Genomic DNA, 23760 nt, shown 5'->3' on the forward strand with positions numbered 1-23760 from the left:
TCATCAAGCGACAATAAAAATTCAACACACCATAATTTTTGATTGTCAAAAGATGGCTTCGCAGAAGGCACGACTCGCAGAGCGAAAACGAAAAAATATTGAGGAAAAATCAAAACTCAAAACTCCATGAAATTCACCTTCTTACGCGACGTCGTTGCACGTTGTAAGGACGGTAGGCGCGTTGGCGAGTGACGTAGCAAAGGTTGGTTGACTGGCGTGTGACGTCGCTATGGCTGAACGACAGTCATTTAGGAGCGCGCGGACCCCACGCTTATGCGCTTGTAATTTATGATTCAATTCTCGCGACGATCCTTGCGTGCAACGTGCAACCACTGGGCACAATACACGTCGGTGTGTGTGCCGGGCAATTAACGTAAACTCACCACGCATGCGCCGCAGCACAGCGCAAGCGCGTAGTGGCCAGCTAAGATGCGATCGTGCAATGTCACAGGAATGCTGTGGCGATTAGCAGCAGCAGCAGTCGACAGAAAAATTGTCACGCAAGCAACATAATTCAAAATTAAAGAATTTAAATAACTCTACACCGCACAGGCGAGCGAGCAGAAATGAGAGAAAAAAACGAGCTGACTAACTATCGATCTTATCAGCGCCGAACAACACGAATGAAATCACCAATAAAACAAACCAAGTGCACAGCACATAGCATTAAGAATCACACAAAAATAAAAAAAAAAACAAAAACACACACATGATAAAAGAAAGACTACAACAAATTATCAGTGCGCGCTGCGCCCGAAGAAATCGGGTATAATAATAAACCGAATCATAAGCCGTAAAGACAAAAGCGATTACGATCGCGCACAAGGAATTTTAGTTCGCTGCAACAACGCTTTAGTAGGCGACAAAAAATTCCAACTTACACACAAGTACATATGTCTGTCTGCAAGTATGTTTGCGTGTGTGTGCCTCCATTTGTCCAAAAATAAGAATAAAATCAGCTAAAGAATGGTCACCAACAGGTATTTGTTGCCACATACTACACAACATTGTTGTTGTTGGCTAGCTGTGACTGACTGCCGTGGGTTAAGGGCTGCTGGGGCACTCGCTGGTCTTCCCCAGGCAGGCACTTTGGTTGTTGTTAAATTAACGTGCCTCTCGTACGCGCTTGCACCATAAATTAGTTGACAGTTAAATGTGACAAACACGAGATGCTGTTGTGTTCTTAAAGCAACAACAATAAAATATTATTAAAGCAATACTTACATAGCTAAGGATTAGCTATTGAAAACTCACTTGTGAAATTTGTTGAGCTTTTGGAGGGACTTTAAAGTATGAAAGCTCTCTTTGCGAGCTTTCAGTTAAATGTGTTGAACTTTAGGGGGCACTTAACGTATGGAAGCTCTCTTTGCGAGTTTTCCGTGAAAAGTGTTGAGCTTCAGATGCGACTTTAAAGTATGAAAGCTCTGTTTGCGAGCTTTCAGTGAAATGTGTTGAGCTTCAGTTGCGACTTTCAAGTGTGAAACCTACGTTTGAAAGCTTTTGGTAGTAAGTTTAGGACGTGTTGCCTGCCTGAAGCATAGAACGTTCGCGCTGAAGTAGGAGGCCTACTGAAATCTAAATAAAAATCGTGTATCGTGTTTCAGGGAAAAAAAATTATGAGCTTTTGGAACACGTTTTATTTTAGTGACTCAAATACAAATTTTTTTTTATTATATTCTTCAAACCATCTTCACAGCGTTCCTTAATGGCAACGCCACAAACTAAATTAAGCAATATTTTCACCGCTTCCTAATGCCTGCTTCTTCCATACTCCAGTACTCGTTCGCTCACATTAACCACTGGGTGGTCGCACGCTTTCTGTGACGTCGTAGCTGTCGAATGCCTCCCGTCGTTCGCCAAGTAACCTTTGTGACCAACTCGCTTTAGGGCCAAAGAGGCGCATGGTGTCGCACCGTATTGACTTGGCGACAATTTCGTTTTGCTCCAGTGAAATTCAATTTCAATTTTAACACCGTCTAGTTACGTCGGTATTTGTATGTTCCTTGGTTTGTACTGCCATGCAATCGTATAAAATGCACAGTTATTACAAAATTTAATTGTTACACAGTTAACCGGTGCGCAGCTCATTAATTTCAGCTGCCTTCGTTACACTTTTAACACGCTGCATTTACTGCGGCGAGTTTCAGGTTAATTTTGACTGACGGAACTCGATATTTTGGAATTGCCGTGGTTTTTACTCACTTTTTTCTTGTTTTAATTACTCAACTCGGTACTGTCGATATTGGTTAGGTACTTGCATAGGATTATATATGTTAGGATCTTAGGCTGTAGGCACTGAGGTCAAGAAAATGATTCTTAAGTGTGCCGGAATGAAAAATTTGGTGCGTACGAGTAGTCTGGAGCAAATTTCGTACGACTATAATTTGTTGTAATGGAACTTTCTAACGGGTGATTTTTTTGAGGTTAGGATTTTCATGCATTAGTATTTGACAGATCACGTGGGATTTCAGACATGGTGTCAAAGAGAAAGATGCTCAGTATGCTTTGACATTTCATCATGAATAGACTTACTAACGAGCAACGCTTGCAAATCATTGAATTTTATTACCAAAATCAGTGTTCGGTTCGAAATGTGTTTTATCGACAAATTTTGTTCAGCGATGAGGCTCATTTCTGGTTGAATGGCTACGTAAATAAGCAAAATTGCCGCATTTGGGGTGAAGAGCAACCAGAAGCCGTTCAAGAACTGCCCATGCATCCCGAAAAATGCACTGTTTGGTGTGGTTTGTACGCTGGTGGAATCATTGGACCGTATTTTTTCAAAGATGCTGTTGGACGCAACGTTACGGTGAATAGCGATCGCTATCGTTCGATGCTAACAAACTTTTTGTTGCCAAAAATGGAAGAACTGAACTTGGTTGACATGTGGTTTCAACAAGATGGCGCTACATGCCACACAGCTCGCGATTCTATGGCCATTTTGAGGGAAAACTTCGGACAACAATTCATCTCAAGAAATGGACCCGTAAGTTGGCCACCAAGATCATGCGATTTAACGCCTTTAGACTATTTTTTTGTGGGGCTACGTCAAGTCTAAAGTCTACAGAAATAAGCCAGCAACTATTCCAGCTTTGGAAGACAACATTTCCGAAGAAATTCGGGCTATTCCGGCCGAAATGCTCGAAAAAGTTGCCCAAAATTGGACTTTCCGAATGGACCACCTAAGACGCAGCCGCGGTCAACATTTAAATGAAATTATCTTCAAAAAGTAAATGTCATGAACCAATCTAACGTTTCAAATAAAGAACCGATGAGATTTTGCAAATTTTATGCGTTTTTTTTTAAAAAAGTTATCAAGCTCTTAAAAAATCACCCTTTATAATGTTAAAGTTAATTATCTCTGAAGCTATGAGTATAGTTCGGTGGGTTGTGGCGTTTTGGCAAGTACCGACTGCGAGGATATACTCTGCATAGTTGGGTATAGGCAGCCTTTTAAGCTACCGGACCACTGCAATATATTTTAAGCAGAGACTTTTACTATTGAAAAAGTCGCGGAACTAACCTCAAATGCCTCAGCAGAAAACTTCAAAATTAACATCTACGTGGAGAGCTAAGCAGCAACTAGACAGCGTTTCTTATATTGGCCAAAAGTTATGAACTAAGCAGTGGCAGAGTACTGTCAGAAATAATTGAATTCACTTCTACTGGGTGCCGGGTCACAAAGCTCGATAGAATGAGATAGGAGACGACGTTGCCGAGAGTGATTTATGGTGTCATCCGAAGACGTGATCCACTCTAGAGAAGTAAATTAATGTCCCTGACCTTTAACAAGTGCTACGGGAGCTATAAAGTCTGTCTCAGGACCCATGCTGTATCTATACAATTGCCTGGGCATGATATAAAACGATCAATTTATCAAAAGTTATTTGTAAAATGGAGATCGGAAGTATTAAAGGATCCTACTGGTGTAGGAACATGATTGGAATATTCACTAAGCACAGTCTGGTGGCGGCACAGAAGAAGTCTGCAGGAAATGTCAGAGCAGAGCACACTCGAGCAACTCTTGTATACTTGACCCGCATTTGGGGCCTCTAAGGATCAGATTAAAAAGATGTCATTAGTGAGAGTCTCCTGAAGCTCGTGTCAAGCATCCTAAAGAATGACTACTATTCATAAACTTTGTAACTCTCTTCAAGAGGTATCATTAGTGCTGCCACAGAGAAAACACTACCTATTGCAAACGACGAGCTCGAGTTGCCGCGACAATCTAGAGTGACTTTGCAGCTTCGTTCTAGATACTGTAGCAAGTTAAACTCCTACCTATCCAGCTTCGACCCTGTATATCTAATATACATATGTCCAGCGTGCAACGACTCCTAGCATGACACTAACCACTTCTTTGCATACCATGCTAAACTTACACCTCTGACATCCCTCTCCCCATCGACCTTACCTTACTACGTGAAATAACTATTACAACAACAACAGCATCTCTCACAAATTCAATATCAAATTTATGTAGCACGATTGTTTTATACTAATACTAGGTAGTCGAAAAAGTCTTTTCGTATTTTTGTTCGTTCACTTTTGAGATATACGACTGCAACGACATCTATTGACAAAATACGAAAACACTTTTTCGACTACCCAATATTAAAAGAAAATCAGTCAAAATAAAAACGAAAAATTTATTCCTTACACAGTTAATTATAATTTTTGCAATAACTGTAAATTTCGGAAGCATTTTCATTTACTTTATTTAACGCATTTAATGCTTACGTTTCCTCACGCCAGCAGACACATGAAAAATTCCCACGATTATCATATGCGAAGCAATATAAATAAAAGTAAAAATATTATGCAAAAATAATATAAAAAATTTCGAATTTACATAATAAACGCAAAGAGCAGACATTTATTTAACAGACCGAACAAAAATCACCGAAAAAGCAAAAATATTTCAAATCGCAAAATATGTACTTATATTCACTCAACTGCTTTTGGGCGCTGGCAGGTTCATGACTATAACATATGTAACTAAATGCAAATATACAAACTTACCATACATATGTATATATACAAGTATCTATATAGTATATAAACGTATGTATATATACCTGAAAAAGTGTGCAGACAGAACAAACTGCATTCAGCTTTCCAAGAAGGCGACGAAACATCAGCAAAAATAAGTATTAATACAAAAAAATAATAAAAAATATAAACTATATATTTATGTATGTATTTAAAAAATAAATAAACGCATTCTCGCACAGAACTGCGGTGGAAAAAAGAACAATATTGAAGTGAGAAAAATTATAAACAAAATTAAGCAAATAAACTTGCATTTAAAAGCACAAACTCGCTTGGCGCTAGTCAATGCAGAAGTCGCCGCTTTAGAAACAAAATGAACACAACAAACAATTAAATAAATTAATGCGACAAATACACATACACAAACATATATAAACAAATGCAAGCCGGCGCATTTTGTGAGCCACTTGCGCGCTTTAAGCGCTCAAAAGTCAGTTGACTGACTGCCGTCAAGGCGAAGGCGGTAGCTACTGGTGTTTTTTGTTTATTCCCTGCGCACAAATGTAAACGAAAATGCAAAGGTTTATGCAAGCATTTATACAATTTGATTTTTATTTATTTTTACGCTGAATTATTTTTATATTTTTGTAAAAAAATAAACCTGTGAAGGCGATGGGAACGCTTAGGCGACGGCGTGAGCACCTATTGAGGGTTTGGCTTTGTTTAACCAAATGCAATTTGCCGATGCAACAGTAATCGCATAAATATGAAAATTATAAATAAATTGTGAAAATTTGTGATTGTTTGTTTTGGTTGTATACTATTTGTGTAGTTTTATATGTATGTGGACCTTATATTTTCTATAAATGACTCCAGAAGTCGTTGAGGTGTTAAAAACTGCAAATATGCACTCAATACTAATTATGTATGGTATATTTTATTACAGTTATTAGAATTTAAACACTTTAACTTATTTAAAATTTTTAAATATTTTTTTTGCAGGTCAAACGTCCCAAAACAGAGCACCCGGATACAAATGAACGAAATCGGTAAGTTTACTAGAAAAAAAATTAAAGATATGCACATACCTACATGTACATATATAAGTATTCAATACCACCAACGCAGTTCTCGATCCACCAAGCGTTGAAATGAACAAATTATGCCGATTGTTCAAACAAACTGTCAGCACCAGCCTTTTTTCAACAATTTTTTCTCATATAAAAAATGAAATATTTTATTATAATTTTTTACTGTTATAAAAATACACTATTAACAAAGAAACTTTGAAATTAAAAAAAAAAATAATATTTTATACTCGGCCATTACGACACCGTTGCCGGTGACGATTCGAAAAAAAGATGCGCCCGCGTTGGCAGGATAAATCCTTGCAGGCTCATATAAAGCGAAAAATATACGTTAAAACCTTAACTTAGAACTTTGGCAGACATTTATAAAAAAAATGAAAATTTCATTGAAAAGTTCGCAACATTTTTTTTAAATAGTTGTCATCGAAGAAAAAGCTTCATTCATTCAAATATTTGAGAATTTTATCTCAAAGACCTGTGTAAAATTTCATGAAGATCGGTTGAGTAGTTCTCGAGAAATGTTGCCAACCGACTTCAAAAAACAGTTTCGAAAAAAAAAACGTTTAAAGACGGCGCACTTAGCCTAGCTAGCCTCGAGTTCTCAAGGCTGTATCTCCTAAATTATTACTCGGATCAACTTGAAGATAGTTTATACCAGTTGTTTGTTCTATTCGCCACTCTTCAAGTTTTGACGAATCGAACATTGCAAATATTTATTGAGGACTTTGGCGTTTTAACCGCAATACTTGGTACATTTTTCTTGATTTATGTCGTTTGTAGATATGAATTTACTTCTTATTCAAGTTTTCTGGAGGTAATTTTGGTATTTTAGTAAATCGGAAAGTAGATTGAAGAATAATTTTTGAGGTAATTTTGGTATTTTAGTTACTCTTGTCTTGAATTACTGCTATCAGCTTTTAGGTGGAACTTTCTTGCAGCCTGTGTCTCGGAAACAAACGAAAACCTATGTATGTATATTTTTCTTTCAATTGTCGATCCATCGAGTCAAAGTGGCACCTAAAAAGTCCTTTTTTAACTTTAATTATTCTACAATACAATTCACAGCTTAAAAAAAGAAAATAAAAAGCAAACCACTTTAAATATTTCCCAAAAACCGGCAACAAATGAGCAATAAATTGAGTTTTTTATTTTTAAACGACAAATTATGCTCGCATACTTTTACAGCACACTTGGAAAATTAGAAAACACTTACGACCTTATGAGCACTTAGAACAAATAATATTAATCTCAAATTTGTATAGAAAAAAGTGTAACAAAATGCTTAGAAATTCCACTGAAACACTGCCTGTTCTTTTCACATTTTGCATACGCACACACACACTCACACGCCTACAAACCCAAGCACTCGCTTCTTGAAGAACATGTGTAAGAAATTCATAGAAATTTATGTCACAAATCTTCCAAACCACTTTTCATTTGGTGTGAGCACGCACTCGTTGCCATACTTGTTCGCCTAAGCGGTTTACGAGTGAAATCAGAAAACAAAAAGGACACCAAATAGAATAAATGTGTAGAAAAAGTGTCACACAACCTCAGTATTTTTAACACTTCCCGAGAGCTCGGCGTATGGCATTTAAATAAGGCTTGAAAAAATTAAAGCAAAAAAAAGAAGAGAATTCTAAGCATTTGAAATGCGCTTAACACTTAACGCCTGCGCATGCGTTTATTGAATATACCTATATGCGTGTGTGAAGGCTATAGAAACCTGCTGCAGATGCTTTGGCAAGATGCAGGATGCGCCCACTACTTAAGGGATTAGTATGCTGAAACGTAAAAGTTACAATAATGAGGAACGAAGGCGTTTGTCTTCCTGGGTCATGTGTGTTGTTGTTTAGTTATGTATGTATATATGTATGTATAATAAGATATTTGTATAAAATGTTTAATGTAATTAATATACATATACTGATAGAAAAAAGTCGAATCAATGTAAACGGAACACGCCAGAAAGTGTATCCAAGTAAAGTCTGGAGGTTATAGCTGAGTTTGAAGGGCATCTCTCATCTTAGGTGGTTGTGTCCTTTTCATTGGGGGTATTTTTTGACCCAGATCAATACCCTGGGAAGGACTTCTCACTTTAGCTCGCCTTCAAACAGGTGTTTTTTGGCTTCCCAGAGGATACCTCGTCTAAGACCGAAAGTATTGAGCTGAAAAAGAATCGTTTTTGGCCACTCCCAACTTAATGGTGTTCAGAGAGCTTTCTTCACTTGCGTGAGCTTCTATACATGGCTCCATCCTATACAGAATTTAATAACAATCTTTATTATTGTCTTCAGAAAAGGCTCCTAAGCCAAAACAAGCGTCCCAACGCTTAATTCAATTCTCCATATACATACTTACTATAAGCCTTGGGTGGTACAATCGCTTGATTGTTTAAAGTTTCGAAATCATATTCATAAACCCATGTTTCGCCAAAAGGTTTGCTGTGCTCGATGAATTTAGGATCCCCAGTTATCTTGTCAAGTATGTCTTGTGCGAAATCTCCTCAATGTCATTGACATTTTTCATACCCAAAACATTAACCAAAATATGTTCAGTCGATCCATAACAGATCTTGAGCTCCTCTGTTATCTCTCATATGACAACATTGCGATTTGCAAGCACCGTTTCTGTACCTTTAGACTTAGACTTGATCGTAGCCCCACAAAAAATAGTCTAAAGGCGTTAAATCGCATGATCTTGGTGGCCAACTTACGGGTCCATTTCTTGAGATGAATTGTTGTCACGAAGTTTTCCCTCAAAATGGCCATAGAATCACGAGCTGTGTGGCATGTAGCGCCATCTTGTTGAAACCACATGTCAACCAAGTTCAGTTCTTCCATTTTGGCAACAAAAAGTTTGTTAGCATCGAACGATAGCGATCGCCATTCACCGTAACGTTGCGTCCAACAGCATCTTTGAAAAAATACGGTCCAATGATTCCACCAGCGTACAAACCACACCAAACAGTGCATTTTTCGGGATGCATGGGCAGTTCTTGAACGGCTTCTGGTTGCTCTTCACCCCAAATGCGGCAATTTTGCTTATTTACGTAGCCATTCAACCAGAAATGAGCCTCATCGCTGAACAAAATTTGTCGATAAACACATTTCGAACCGAACACTGATTTTGGTAATAAAATTCAATGATTTGCAAGCGTTGCTCGTTAGTAAGTCTATTCATGATGAAATGTCAAAGCATACTGAGCATCTTTCTCTTTGACACCATGTCTGAAATCCCACGTGATCTGTCAAATACTAATGCATGAAAATCCTAACCTCAAAAAAATCACCCGTTACAAGCATTGTACAATTATTTATAATTTACTAGACTCCAGTGGACCAGTCCGGGTCAAATTTGATCAGATATGCTCATAGCAAATACAAGCAAACTACACTTATTCGAAATATATTAGACTCAAATATATTACAAAAATATTTATTCCCAAAATGTTAGTCTGGCAACGCTCAGAAAAAATTTTGTATTTTTAAAATTAACAAATAAGTGACATATCCATCAAAGCTGCAACAATTATTAATTTCCCACAATATTTTACACGAATGCAAAAGCATTCGGATTCATTTATTTAACGCACAGCTGTATTTTCATACAAAAAACATAAAAATTATAATAAAAGTCCTCAATAACTCTACATTAGCTATTAAATTTCACCTCACTAAATTAATCACCGCCACTCTATATATATGTACATACATACAAACGATAACATGATTACAAACACATATGCTCACACACACAATCACGCATAAACTAGTGTTGCTTGTAACCAAATGAAGCCGTACAATTTTCCCACTCATATTTCTGACGCTTTGGAGACATTTATTGAATTTCATATTACAACAACAACCATGCGTTATGCGAACAGCATTAGCTACGGCACCTATGCATCAAATTACAACAACAAATTGCAACAACTAAAATATGATCGAACAGCGGCACGACAATGAACTTCATTTATCATCAAACAATTATGCATATTTACATATGTGTGTATGTGTATCCATATCTGTAGAAGTAGCGCACGAGTCAAGTAGCTGAAGAGCTGCAAGCGAGTGAAGGCCGACAAGCAGCTGAGCAGCATTGAATCAAATGATTGCCAGACCAATTTTAGTTGCAAGAAAAACGATGTCAGATATTTTCCCATGCTCATCGTTTAACGGTACATATTACTATGTATGGGAGTGTGCAAGTAAGCGGACACACAAGAGTCCACCTCAACACTCTTTCTCCCACATTGCGGGAGAAGACAAATTTCATTCATATACTGTGTCTTATGCAGATTGTTGCGTTATATAATTGTGTGCATGTATATAATTATGGATGTACATATGTATGTATGTATATGTATGTGTGTGTTTGTGTGCTTTTCTTGTCAACCACACGCCACAGCATGCAGGTGTCAGATTCCATTGTAAAAATGTCACAAGCAACTTTTTTCGGGACTCTCATTGCCATGTCATTCTAAAATGATTAGTCGTGTTTGTTGTTGGTGTTGTTGTTTTTATCCCCTCAATTAGCTGTAAGTTTCTAATTTTGAAAAGTTATAACAAATTTCTTTTTGGCTCGAGCTCACAACTCTTTCTCGGCGTTCCTATCCTATTCTTGTACTAAAGTGTTTTGATTAATTGTCATATCGCGTAACAGTCAGTTGAATGACACAGAAGCGGTTGGAGCACATAAAAAATTAAAGTCTTATAATTCAAAAAAATAATTATTCGAAATGATTTAAATCAGTCAAATTTTTTCTGAGAGCTATTTAAGTATATACATATGTATATATGGAAAGATTCACTAAAGATATTTTTGGAGATTCAGGGAGTTAATTGGTAGTTGCTCTATAGATGGCTTTTGGTTTGAATTTTTTGGGTTTTTATACGAGTGCTCCAATGATCTTGATATCTCACTGCATCTCACTCCGTCTACCAAACTCAGCCAACATCTTCCAAATGGAATTACTGGGTATAGAAAAGTCCTGTGGAGTTCTATTGTATAACTACACCATATAAACGGATAGGCAGGTGTCATTGCTTTCCCTGTCGACACCACAGAATGATTCCAGGGAGTAAACAATTGCAGAAAGGCTTTAAGCTCACACGCAGGTTAACTTCTCTCATACCTAATTTGGGCTTTCGTTCACTGGAAGATTATTGTCAACGAAAAAGCTGACGAGTTGGCAAAGCTAAGCACCTCTATAGATGAATCCGAAGCGAAGTTAATGCCACAACATGTGGGAACGATGAAAATGAAGCTTCATCTACATTTTGAACAAACAAGTAGCTCAGAGCAAAAACAAGGCAGATTTGGCCTCAAGTATGACAAATAAAACCAAAGACTTATTTAATAGGTCCAGAAAGGACCACGGAAACTGTTTTTTCACTTTCTCTGTGAATGCCTTGCTCTTTTACAAACCAGAAACAGAAAACTTTGAATTAGCCACCAAACCTTGAACGCCTAACTACTAAGAGCATACCGGATATACATATGTAAGTAGTTTCTTTGAGAACACAAATGTTTTGAGCGCAACGATGAAATGGCATGTCAAGATTATGAGGTCCTACAATGAAGCATCAAAATGACGAATCTAGCGCCAATTGTGCTTATGGTGGCAGCACTACTTCATACCTAGCTATTTATGTGAGTCTCAACATATTGGTTGAATATTTGCTTACAATTGCTCCTTTGCAAAAAAAAAAGTCTCGAAAAACCTTCGTACTTGCTCGTGTCTCATATTTAGTTTAGATATCATGGAGTCGCCAAACCGAACTCTGGCGGCTCCTTATCTGCCCGTATACTGGTGAGGGAGTTATGGGTGGGAAGAAGCCATTGGAGGCAAGGAACAATGAGCTTCTTTTTTTTGTGTTGTTCATCTACAAGGAAGAGTAATAATTACTTTCATATATGCTAAGAATTCAAGTTTCCGAAGATGACTCGGAATTTATTCCAAACATCCATTGGGGTCTTAAAAACAAGCGTTCATCGATTTAGTCATGGTCAATTGTCCGTATATACGGGTATATAGTGTCTCAGATTTTGAGATATCACTCTGAAATTTTGCATGCATCCTTTTTATCCTAAGAGCCTGGCCATTGGTTGGGAACGCTGTTATCGGATAATCAAATCCTTTCATGTAAAATTTTTTTATTCGATGTACTATTTTTACGTCATTTGGCATGGATTATTGTCCAATGCAGTACAGCATTCTACGAAAGATTTATTCAAATCAAATCAAGGCAAAGATTTTTTTAAACCCTAAGCTGTCATGTTATTTTTCTTCAGTATTTTTTGGCATTCCATCATGGAAAGACTGACGCCTGAACAACGTTTACAAGTCATTCAACTTTAGCTTCATCGCTTCGGTCTATCGGCTCTCGAGAAATTTCCAGGAGATCCGACGTTTTAGATCCAAATTTTGTTCAACGGTGAGGTCTATTTCTGGCCCAATGGGAATGCAAATAAAAAAAATAGCCGCATTTGGGACAAAGAGCAACTTGAAGGGACTTAAGAGCTACCATTTTATTCAGAAAAAACAACGGTTTGGTGTGATTCGTTGGCCGGTGGCATCATCGGTTCATATTTCTGCAAAAATGAGGCCGGTGCGATCGTATTCGTCAATGACGACCGTTCCCACAGCAATCGGGTCTACGTAACTGGAACGGACCCGGATTTTTATCCGACCAAGGACTGTCAATTCGGCAGAATTCTACCACTACATCAACAACAAACGTTATCGCGCCATCATAATCGTTGGTGATCTCGGCGACATTTTGTTTCAACAAGTCGTCGTCACTTCCCACACATCGTATTAGTCAATGGATTTATGGAGAGAACACTTCGGTGAGCAGATAATTTCACGTTTTGGCCCGGTCAATTTGCCGCCAAGATTGTGTGATATCATACCGTTAGACTTTTTCCTGCGGGGAAGTAAATGTATGTAAAGTGTAAAGTCTATGGGGACAATCCCGCTTTAGTTTAGGCCAGCGTTGTCCACGGCCTATGCGCACAATAGCGCACGGACAGTGCCAGACACCTCACACCAATGTCGCGACAAGTGTCTGTGAAAGCACGATTGTGCTTCTGTTTCAAGTTCGTGATCTCGGCGACATTTGGTTTCATCAAGACGGCGTCACTTTCCACACATCGCATCAGTCAAGGCCTTTGGGCAAACCATCACGCGCGTCATTCGCCAATTACTAGTCGAAATGCTTGAACGAGTCATCGAAAATTGGACTCAACGGTTGGACAATCTGAGACGTGGCCGCGGGCAACATTTGAAAGAGATAATCATCAGAAAATAAATGCCAAAAACGTTCCTTTAAATGATAATAAACGTCCCTCATTAAATTTGACGTTTCTGTGTTTTTTCTTTAAAAAAATTGGGGAAACTCGAAATGGATTACTCCTTATAAGAAGCATTGCATGAACCACCCTTTACATTTATGTACTTATATCAAGCTGACATGATATGATGTTTAACGGTCAACGGGCAATAATTTCTAACTGGAGTTATCATCATCATCATCATCATCCAGTTGAATGCATAAAATTAAACGCTAGTGGTATAATGTCTATGTATGTATTTCATATATGTATGTATGTATGTATGTACATATGTCGGTATGTTTTAATAGATACATATGTTTGTATATGCTTAATGTCACTTAAATTTATAACCGTCATCAATCGACTTTTAAGACAACTTTTAGACTTCACTTCAACTTCATGCATACATTATAGGTATACAGTGTTTGTATCTTAGTATAGTGGAAGGTAGAAATAATAAAAATAAAAAAAAATAAAATTATCTGTGTATAGTTTGCGGCAAATTTCAGCCAAAACGGCAGAAGATAAAAAGGCATGAAGCAGCAACATTTGCCGCGCACATGTTCACACGTGGTCGCCAGCGAGGCACGGTCCAGCCAAACGGGCAACGGATCAAGTCAAGTGTGTCGCTAAATGGAACCGAAGCAGATGATTAGGATGCGCAGAGTTTTACAATTTTTTATTGTAATTCTGCATAGTTTTGCCTATTTAGTTTAATTTTTTGTGCATATGTATGTATATGAATGTATGCTTGAGCCTGTAGCATACTTTAATGCAGCTCTAAAACAGCCGCTAGAGACACTTAACAGCAATCTAAGTATGCGCCCACGTACAAATACATACATACAAACACACATCCAAATAGTATACAATACATATAAATGCATCTGTACATAGCAACATGTGTGTTACAGTAATTCACCGTTTTATTTTCACTCGACTTAAGGATGGCGCACTTGACTTTTCTGCTGGACATGTTTGTTTCAAGTGTTTATTTTTAATTTCCTTTTCAGGCTTTCCATTTCGTTTAGTTTTTTCTTCACGCCACTTCGCTCTTTGTGCGCTATGGTTGTTGTATTTATTTTATTGTTATTGGTTTTGTTAGCGTTTATGTTGATTTTTATGTTTGTGCCAAGAGTTATTGATTTTTTATTGCTCATTTTCGTTGCCGTCGTTGGCGACATCTCCAGCGTTTTGTTACTTTACGTCGATCCTTCCCTTTGTTTTATTTATTTTTTCTTTCTATTTCTTTACGTTTAACGTTTAAGCATTTTATTTATTTTTATTTACCATTCTTTCTGTCCAGTTTTCTCATAGTTCACTGCCATTCACTAGCAATTCGTGGAACTCTCGGTAATAATTCTTGGCTTTATTAGCCCATTTGGCTGTGGGACTTTAGCTGGCATTAACTCCAATTTGGTGCTTTGTCTGTAGAGTAGATCAAAATGAAAATATACAGATACGAGAGGCCTATAAAATATAAACAGTCTAATTATTTGATTGCTTATTTGATAAATTTCATTAAAATGTTAATGAAGCGCTTAGAGGAATATATTATACTTTTAGCGTTGAAGAATAAGTATTGGAAAGATGAATATAGTTCATTGAAATATCTCTAGATCGAATCAATAAACTAGAATTCTGTGGAGGAATAGAAACCTTTTGAGCCATCTTCCTTCTTTTTTGTTAGAGTGTTACAAATGTGCTTACATATCTGGTTTTCGGTTCTGATCTGTAACTTAATAAACCTAATCTAGATCTAGAACAATAATTTTCTGAACTTAGTGTTTCCATCAAAACAGTGTTTCCACCGGAATATACCTGAAAGTATCTAAGGTCTGATCTGACGAAAAACTATGTTTTCAGGAACTTTAATCGATGTAACCGGAACATACCTGAAAGTGTAACCAAATAAGGTCTGGACTAACAAAGAAAAGCTATTCTTTCACGAATTTTATTACAAATATTTATTATCTCCTAAAATTGGCTTCTTTTGAGGCAATCCACGCAATTCAGGACGCTTAATCGAATATTCCATAATCTTGTTAAAAGCCTCGGCTGGGAGCGCCTTCAGCAAATTTTGTTTTTGTCAATTTCGGCCGATTCTTGATCGTCAGGCGCTAAATCCTTAAGCAGCTTCATCTTTTTAAATCCACGTCTTATCACGATTTTCTCAAAGGTATCATTTGATGAACGAACCCTTAAATTCCGAAGCATCCCTTTTGCAACCTCGACTCCACGTCGTTGTTACAAGCCTCGACTGGTATCACTTTCATTGTCTTCAGCGAATTTTAATATTTTTAGTTTTGGCTGTTTCTTGAGTGTCAGGCGCTAAGTTCTTGAACAGCTTCATCATCTTAAACCCACGTCTTATCAATAGTAATGATATCTTTGATGAATGGACCCTAAATTATCATTAGCGACCTCGACCCCATGTCGTTTTTGGAAAAAATTCAGGTCTTTTGGTATGAGTCTAGCATTGATGCACTTCCTACTCAAAATATTAACCAAAATGTGTTGAAATCCTCTGCTGACTCTCTGATGCCAATACGTCGATTTTTAATCACTGTTTCTTTACATTTTTTGCTATGATCGTCATAAACCGATGTGGTTGGACGACTCGCATGAGGTGAGTGTGGATGACTCCACGATTATCACTGAATATTCGTGCCACATAAATACTTCTACTCATGGCAAAGTAGACCTCCCAGAATTTAAATATATTGAGATATGAAGATCAAACTGCCCACGAAAATAAATAAGGGTGATACCAATCGGGGAAAAATAGTATCCATTCATATCATGCGCGCAGTTTACATAAGTGGACCAGTTCGAATCAAATTTGGTCAGATTTAGTAACAAATAGTCTGGTACTAGGTTATATAGCTTAGCGCTGTTTACAACTCTAACGCCAAGTTGTGTTACGTATATTAGCTCCTTCCTAACTCATACCAATAATATACTATAAAATTCCCATCTTACAAATCTAAAAAAAATATTCTTTACTTTTCCAGCCTTTGTTCTCAAACCACCGCTCAATCGCCGCATCATCAGCAGCAACAGCAACATCAACAACAACAACAGTCACAGCAGCCTCAACACCACACTTCACAACTGCATCCTCACTCCCTGCCACATACACAGTCGCCGCTGGGCGGAGCTGGCGCCGCTTCCTCCGCTACGTCCGGTCAATGCAGTCCACTGACGCTGCCACCACAATCACAGCCGCTGCAACCAACAATCACTTCGCTGGCGTCACTCAGCGGCCACTACAATGCGGCGCCCAACCTGAATTCAAGCTGCAGCCTATCATCCGGACTAAGCGCCTACCCTTCACTTAACTCCGCTGCTGCCGCTTCATTCACGCAATCGCCCGGTAGTAGTTTCTCCACATATCAGCATCCACATGCGACGGCTGAAGGCGCGTCGAGCGGTGTCGATGGTACAACAGGTCTAAGTAACGCGGGAGCTACAGGCGCAGGACGACATGGCGACTTAGGTGTTGGTGTGGCGGGCAGCGGTAGCGCGGGTATGTCGCACTGGCTGCCAACTGAAACGCATTTGACATCCGTAAAGTCGGAGAATCGTAGTCCGGGTCTGAATAATAGCGGCGGCAGCGGTGGCACATCTAATGTGAATGCTGTCGGCGCTGGCATTGAGACGCAGTCTGGGCTGAGCGGCAGCAACGCTGCGCAGTTGGATGGCGGTAGCATAATGTCAGGCAATGGCGGCGTGCCAGCTAACAGCTCCATCTACAGTTGTTCATCGGTTGGTGTCAGCGGGCTGAGTGGCATGGAGAGCAGTGTGGCGGGCATTGGTACAAACTCCTCCTCCAGCGCTGCCATGGCGGCGGTGAATTCATCAGCTGCAGCAGCAGCCGCGGCGGCTGCGTACGACACCAGCAAACACGATTACTACAATTACTACAACAGCATGCAGCAGTATACGCCACCCTTCTACTCCACTTACGGCACACCTTACACAACGGCTGCGGCGCGTGCCGCTACCAAAATTGAACCCAGTTCGCCGTACTTAACTTCATCGTACGCTACTGCGGCAAGCAACAACAATTCCTCACAGCTCTACCCAACCGCTTACGGTTACAACAACTTCGCGCAATTCGGCACTGCAGCAGCAGCGGCGGCGCAACAGGACTACAGTGGCTACTACAATGATCAGTACGGCAACTACTACAATCCAGCCAGCTACTCACCATACGCCGCCGTCAGCTCGCCCAGTTCCAGCGCTGCCAGTCATGGCTTCCATGTGGGCGCTTCCAATTTGTCCGAGAGCCCCACAGATACGCACTCGACCACACCGGTGTTGCATGCCACACATTCACCGCATTCGCCGCTGCCGATCTCACCAAATGCTGCTGCGGCAACGCTTAGCACAAACTCCACGGCGGCCACGTCGGCGGCACATGCCAAGAGCACGCCCACCAGCAAGAGTGGGCGCTCGCGTGGTCGACGCCATCAGCAGCCGAGTCCAACGCGCAGCACCACTTCAGACACACCGAACAGTGATGCGGCCAAGCCGCCAGAACGCGTCTTCATCTGGGATCTGGATGAGACGATCATCATTTTCCACACGCTACTCTCCGGTTCCTTCGCCAATCGCTACACCAAAGACCAAAGCACGCTGCTGACGATCGCCTTCCGCATGGAGGAGATGGTCTTCAACATGGCCGACACGCATTTTTTCTTCAACGAAATCGAGGAATGTGATCAGGTGCACATCGATGATGTGTCCTCCGACGACAACGGGCAGGACCTGAGCAATTACAATTTCGCGACGGACGGTTTTCATTCGGGTGCGCCACCTGGCGCTCCGCCAAATCTCTGCCTGCCAACTGGCGTGCGTGGCGGCGTCGACTGGATGCGCAAACTGGCGTTTAGATATCGCAAAATCAAGGAGATCTATAACACCTACAGGGGAAAGTGAGTACCGCTATTGAGTTCGCTAATGAAATGTTTATTTATTTACTGTTCATTTCCCATTTTTACAGTGTTGGCGGTCTGTTGGGTCCCGAGAAGCGTGACACCTGGCTACAAATACGTTCGGACATCGAGATGGCCACCGACAACTGGGCCTCACTGGCCACCAAGTGTCTGAATATGATTGCGCAACGCGAGAATTGCGTGAATGTGTTGGTGACGCAGACGCAACTGGCGCCCGCCTTGGCAAAAGTATTGCTCTTCGGTCTAGGCGGCATCTTTTCCATTGAAAATATCTACAGCGCACACAAGATCGGTGAGTGTTCGATTACAACAATAATGCACTATTATTTAGTTTATTTTTAAACAAATTTTCGCTTTCGCTTTGCTTGCAGGCCACGACACCTGCTTCGAACGCATTATGACGCGTTTCGGGCGCAAAGGCACCTACGTCGTGATCGGCGATGGCACGGAGGAGGAGAACGCGGCGAAAACGTACAATTTCCCCTTCTGGCGCATATCGTCGCACAGTGATATACGCGCGCTCTACACGGCGCTCGACATGGGTTTCTTATGAAAGACGCGCAGCTGCTGCTGGGTATATTGCGCGACAATTACACTGTAAAAAATATGAGTTAAATGATGACTATTCTAATATTAACACTGCTTAACTACTTAACTAAGCGAAAATCTCTTGCATGTAAATTAAATATTATTCGTAGCTAAGCAAATGTACGCACTAAAGATTAAAAGACTTAATCATTGTATTTAGTAAAAGTAAAGTATAACTATTAAATAAATTAATAAATAAAATAAACTATTATATAATAACAATGAAATTTTTGAAAATAAAAAAAATTTATTGCTGCCTAAATGCGTCTCGAACAGACAAAACTTACAGAAAGTGTGAAAAATTTCTCTGCTAAGTTGTATTATATTTATTGGACTTATGTCTTCACGAAACTTCCCGGTCTAAGCTAAGTCTACACTTTGAATGAAATAACAATGAAACTATTTTTAATGTCAATGTTGTATTGTTAATTCACGTACTTAAAAACGTCTATGATATTGGGTTGTTCACAAAGTTATTTCGTTAGATGACAACAGCTGACATTAACGAACGCTTTCGCAGCCAACTTCAAACTTAAACGAACAGCTGATATAGCAAAGCTTGTTTATTAAAAAATTTCATACATTTTTTGATATAGTTTTTGTTTTGAATTTCGAAGATAGAAGTTCGAATTCAACATTATTGGCATATTTTACTCTTTTACTATAAAAAACGTTAAAATGCAGTTCAAACAATGCGAAAATTATGTGATGTGTACGGAAAGCCAATGGTGTTCATTGAACACCAAGGCCAAAATTGGTTTGCAAAATCCAGCAAATATCGATCTCGAATGGTCCTATGTTATCAACAACGACTTTAAAATACCTTCCGGGACATGGATGCCGTCCTGGCAGACTTTAGAAGCCATTGTTAGTAACCAAGTCGTTAGTGGACGCAAATCGTCTAATAAATACTCGAGAGATTGCTGAAAAATTCAGTTTGTCAAATTACTTAGTGAACCGCCTAATAATTCTAAAATATTTGAACAAATTCCAAAAAATTGTAACGATCTGGCAACAATAATCAAACACCTATAACAAAATTCATATCTCAAAGTACAGTTGACCAGTTTTCATTTCAAAAACCTAAATGAAGTCGTTTGACCCAGAGCTAAGAGTTAAAAAAATATAATAGTTCAAAAATAATTTTGTTTGAATTAGAACGCTTGTTTTAGAACGCTTTTAGACGCGTTTTTTTTTAAATTGTGTTACTTGAGAGAGTGCTTTTTCTTACGAAAATATCTTTAATCGAATCTTAGCTTTTCCTCTTGAATTTCTTGTTTACGTTTTGATGATTCTGTGTGATTGGTAACCTATTAGTCAGTTTTCACTCAAGAAACATATTTTTTCTTGACGTTTATAAAAAATATAAATTTATAATATTTGCTAGAAATGTCAGTTGCAAAATTTCAACGTTACACAATTACTTAGCGCTGGGAAGTATCAAAACATTTCATTAAGTATATGATACATATGCGAAATCTGTATAAATGCATATTCAGGCTAAATCAAATTTAATAATTAATAAAATAATATTATAATATTAAATTTCTAAAATTATTAATATAGTATTTTAAAGTTGATCCAATTAGTTTATAAAGTAAAAAAAAATATAACAAAATCAAATAAAATGCACTAAATTATATGAACGATTTGAGTTTTCTTACGCAATGAGGCGGATATAATTTTAAAGGCAGATATATGTAATTTCAGAGCTCCTGATTATACTCAAACGCTCAAATGTTCGTATCGTTTTTTATAGTATTCGATTTGTTAGGTCATCATTTATATCCATTTCAAAGTTCCGTACTTTTTTTTAAGAAAAAAAACACAAAAATTTAAAATCTAATGGGGAACGCTTATTATTCGAAAGAACATTCCTTGGCATTTAGTTTTTGAGGATTTATCTTTTTTAAATGCTGGTCGCGGGTACGCCACAGATGGTCTATTCGTGGAGTCCAATTTTCGAGCATTTCGTCTGGTAACTAGTGAATGACACGCGTGATGTTTTGCTCCAAGGCCTCAATCCCAGCAGGATTGTTGGCATAGACTTTGGACTTTAAATATCTCCACAAAATGATGGATAAAATGACAGCTCTTAAATCTCTTCAGATTCCTCGTAGTTCTAAATGTGGCTATTTTGCTTGTTTACATACCCATTGAGCCAGAAGTAGGTCTCATCGCTGAACAAAATTTGGCTCGAAAACGTCGGATCTTTTTGCAACTTTTCAAGGGCCCATAGAGCAAAACGTTGTCACTTGGGAAGGTCGAAAGGATTCAGTTCGACGTAAAATGCCTCAAGTTGTTCCATGCATCAATCCGAGAACGGCTGCGAATCGACTCTGCGTAGGCCGATTATGTTGACCATAAGTTGAGCGAAGCGCCCGAAAAAACCTTCTTTACAGAACGTGAATTTTCGTAATAAAGGTGACCGATTTGTTAACGTGGTTTAGGGGTAAGTCTTTCCATGGAGAAATGCCAAACAATACTGAACAAAAATAACATGACAGCTTGACACGACTCATGTATGATCTATCAAAAAAAGACTATTAAAAAGTACTACTTCTACTTGAATCACTTGAATCACCCGTGAATATCTCCAAAACTATCCATTGGATTATCGGACGTATCCGATATAAAACAATGCATATATCTTATATAAGACCAGTTTTTTGGCATAAGTAGGTAAGTAGGTTATATTCACTTGAAGGTAAAAAAAAGACGTTTGCTGTGAATATTTCTTTAAAGAGCCAATTTATTTGATAAATGGATAAAATTATGATGCGTTTCGGGAAAAACTTTGGATAACTTGATCCCTTACCCGATATACAGAAGGGCATCCGATGATGATGAGTGTCTGACGGTGGGAAAATCTTTTCTGCCTAAAATCATGTCAAATCAAAAACCTCAAACCCACAAAATTGTATAATAACAACGGATGATACAGATGATAATCGAATTCTAATTTTAATTTTTCAATAAAAGTCGTATTTTTGTAAAAAAATTAACAAAAAAAAAATCAAAATTATTATCAAAATCTTATTCCTTCTATTGTTACCTGGAAAATATATTCTTATATTCTGGAGGTCGTGTAAAAATTACAAGTTGATCGCGCCGTTTCGGAGCAGTTTTCCTCACCAACTCTGCGTAGGTAACTCTATTATGTTCTCTCTGAATCACGCAGTGCTTCTGAAGAAGTTGTGTAAGCTCCGAAATAATGTCAAGAAACTCTTAACCGATGGTTGAGATTCTTTTGTTCCCCGTTCCCATACCAGACGCGTTTACGTATTCGGAACGAATTTTTTATCCATTCAAGGACTGTCAACTGTCAACAACACAATATTCTTTTGGTTAGAGTTTAAAGTTTTGGGAGCCGATTGGGACCATCGAAACTGTCGGCCGCAAAAACTTTTATTTTCGTAGAACACAAGTGGATAGTAATCCCTTGACTTTGAATATTTGTGAAAAACACTTTCTGTCAGCTGCATATTTGTTGGCTTCCAAACTGTGATTGATTTGTCGCAATTTTTCTTGCGTCTACGTAGTTGCGCCAGAAAACGTATAGCATTACGTTTACGCCTAGCCATGCCATAAGCAGTGTTGCAGCCATTTCCGTCTGTTTGACAGCCACTGTGATGCACAGTTTGAGTGTTGTATTGTCATCAAATTAAAAAATAAATTATATAAACAGTTTAACGTACAGCTTATTTTAATATATATATATTTAATATATATTTATCCATACTCAATTTACTGAAGTTTAAGTTATTGCAGTATATTTATTTATTGTTACGCTTCGAAAGATTCCTGTCCAAACTAAATTGTGCCACTTTCAGCCAAAACACAAACCAATGTGTTGGAAGCTACACCCGCATTGAGAGTGGAACATTTTGAAAGCGCTGTACTCTGAGCGCAAGAATTGCAGGAGTGTAGTAACTACCGATTATCACGATACAACTTGTTACTTCTTAGTAGCAGCTGCAGAAATCAGTTTTGAACCGTTTAGTGGGGTCGTTCTTTGGATTATATTAGGAAACTTGTCGTTATAATGAATATTATGCAGGCAGAAAGAAGAGATTTCAATGAAGAAAATGTTTGATATTTAAAATATAAAAAAAGGATGCTTTACCCCAAAATTTCGGGGAAAATGATGTCACAGAAAAACATTAATTTTGTTATTTGATTTTTTTTATTACCTACGACTCTACCATTTATCTTTCCTCCATAGAACTTGTAGGTTTTCCGGAAATGGAAATAATACGTTTCTCCTTCGTTCCAATTTTTGGACCTCAAAAAAGCCCGAAAATTCTTTGTTATATAATTTTTCTTTTATTCTTTTTGTTCCTAATGACTTTCATCCTACTAAACCCTGGTCTATATTCTGTACTTATTATTTTACCTACCCTGCAGTAGCTTATGGATATCTGTATAAACATAGATATGTACGAAAATTTGCGAACTAAAAAAAAATAAATATATAATTAAATAGCGAATTTTGGCCGCAGACATATCCCGCTAGTGCAACCACAAAATAACACTTCATTCACACTGTCACTGACCGCAGAGCGCACTTAACCAACTGCAGCTGCCTCGCCGCAGCCTGCTCCCCGGAGCTTAATTTTGCAAGTGTAAATTGCAATTTTCAGTACAACTAACGCCGCATGTGCGCGGGCATACTACAACAAAACCAACATACAAGCTCGCGTGGGTGCCTACAAAAGCGGCGTAGCTGACAGCTGCAGCTAATTAAGTTACAAATATCGGTTAAATCAAACGCACCCAATGCTGACTCG

At 38.5% G+C, this 23760-nt stretch overlaps 1 protein-coding gene across 2 annotated transcripts in view; it reads left to right on the plus strand.

Moving 5' to 3' along the window:
• The window catches only part of LOC105232365 (developmental protein eyes absent), a 67589-nt gene extending 48406 nt beyond the window's left edge, over positions 1-19183 (plus strand). For both annotated transcript variants that reach the window (XM_049460680.1, XM_049460674.1), the window contains exons 2-5: positions 5995-6041; positions 16436-18361; positions 18430-18674; positions 18754-19183. In XM_049460680.1, the coding sequence (XP_049316637.1) occupies positions 5995-6041; positions 16436-18361; positions 18430-18674; positions 18754-18935 (2400 nt within the window). In that variant the 3' untranslated portion in view covers positions 18936-19183. The remainder of the gene's footprint in view (positions 1-5994; positions 6042-16435; positions 18362-18429; positions 18675-18753) is intronic.
• The last annotated feature ends 4577 nt before the right edge of the window (positions 19184-23760 follow it).

This window comes from Bactrocera dorsalis, chromosome 1, assembly GCF_023373825.1.
Source record: "Bactrocera dorsalis isolate Fly_Bdor chromosome 1, ASM2337382v1, whole genome shotgun sequence".
NCBI lineage: Eukaryota > Metazoa > Arthropoda > Insecta > Diptera > Tephritidae > Bactrocera > Bactrocera dorsalis.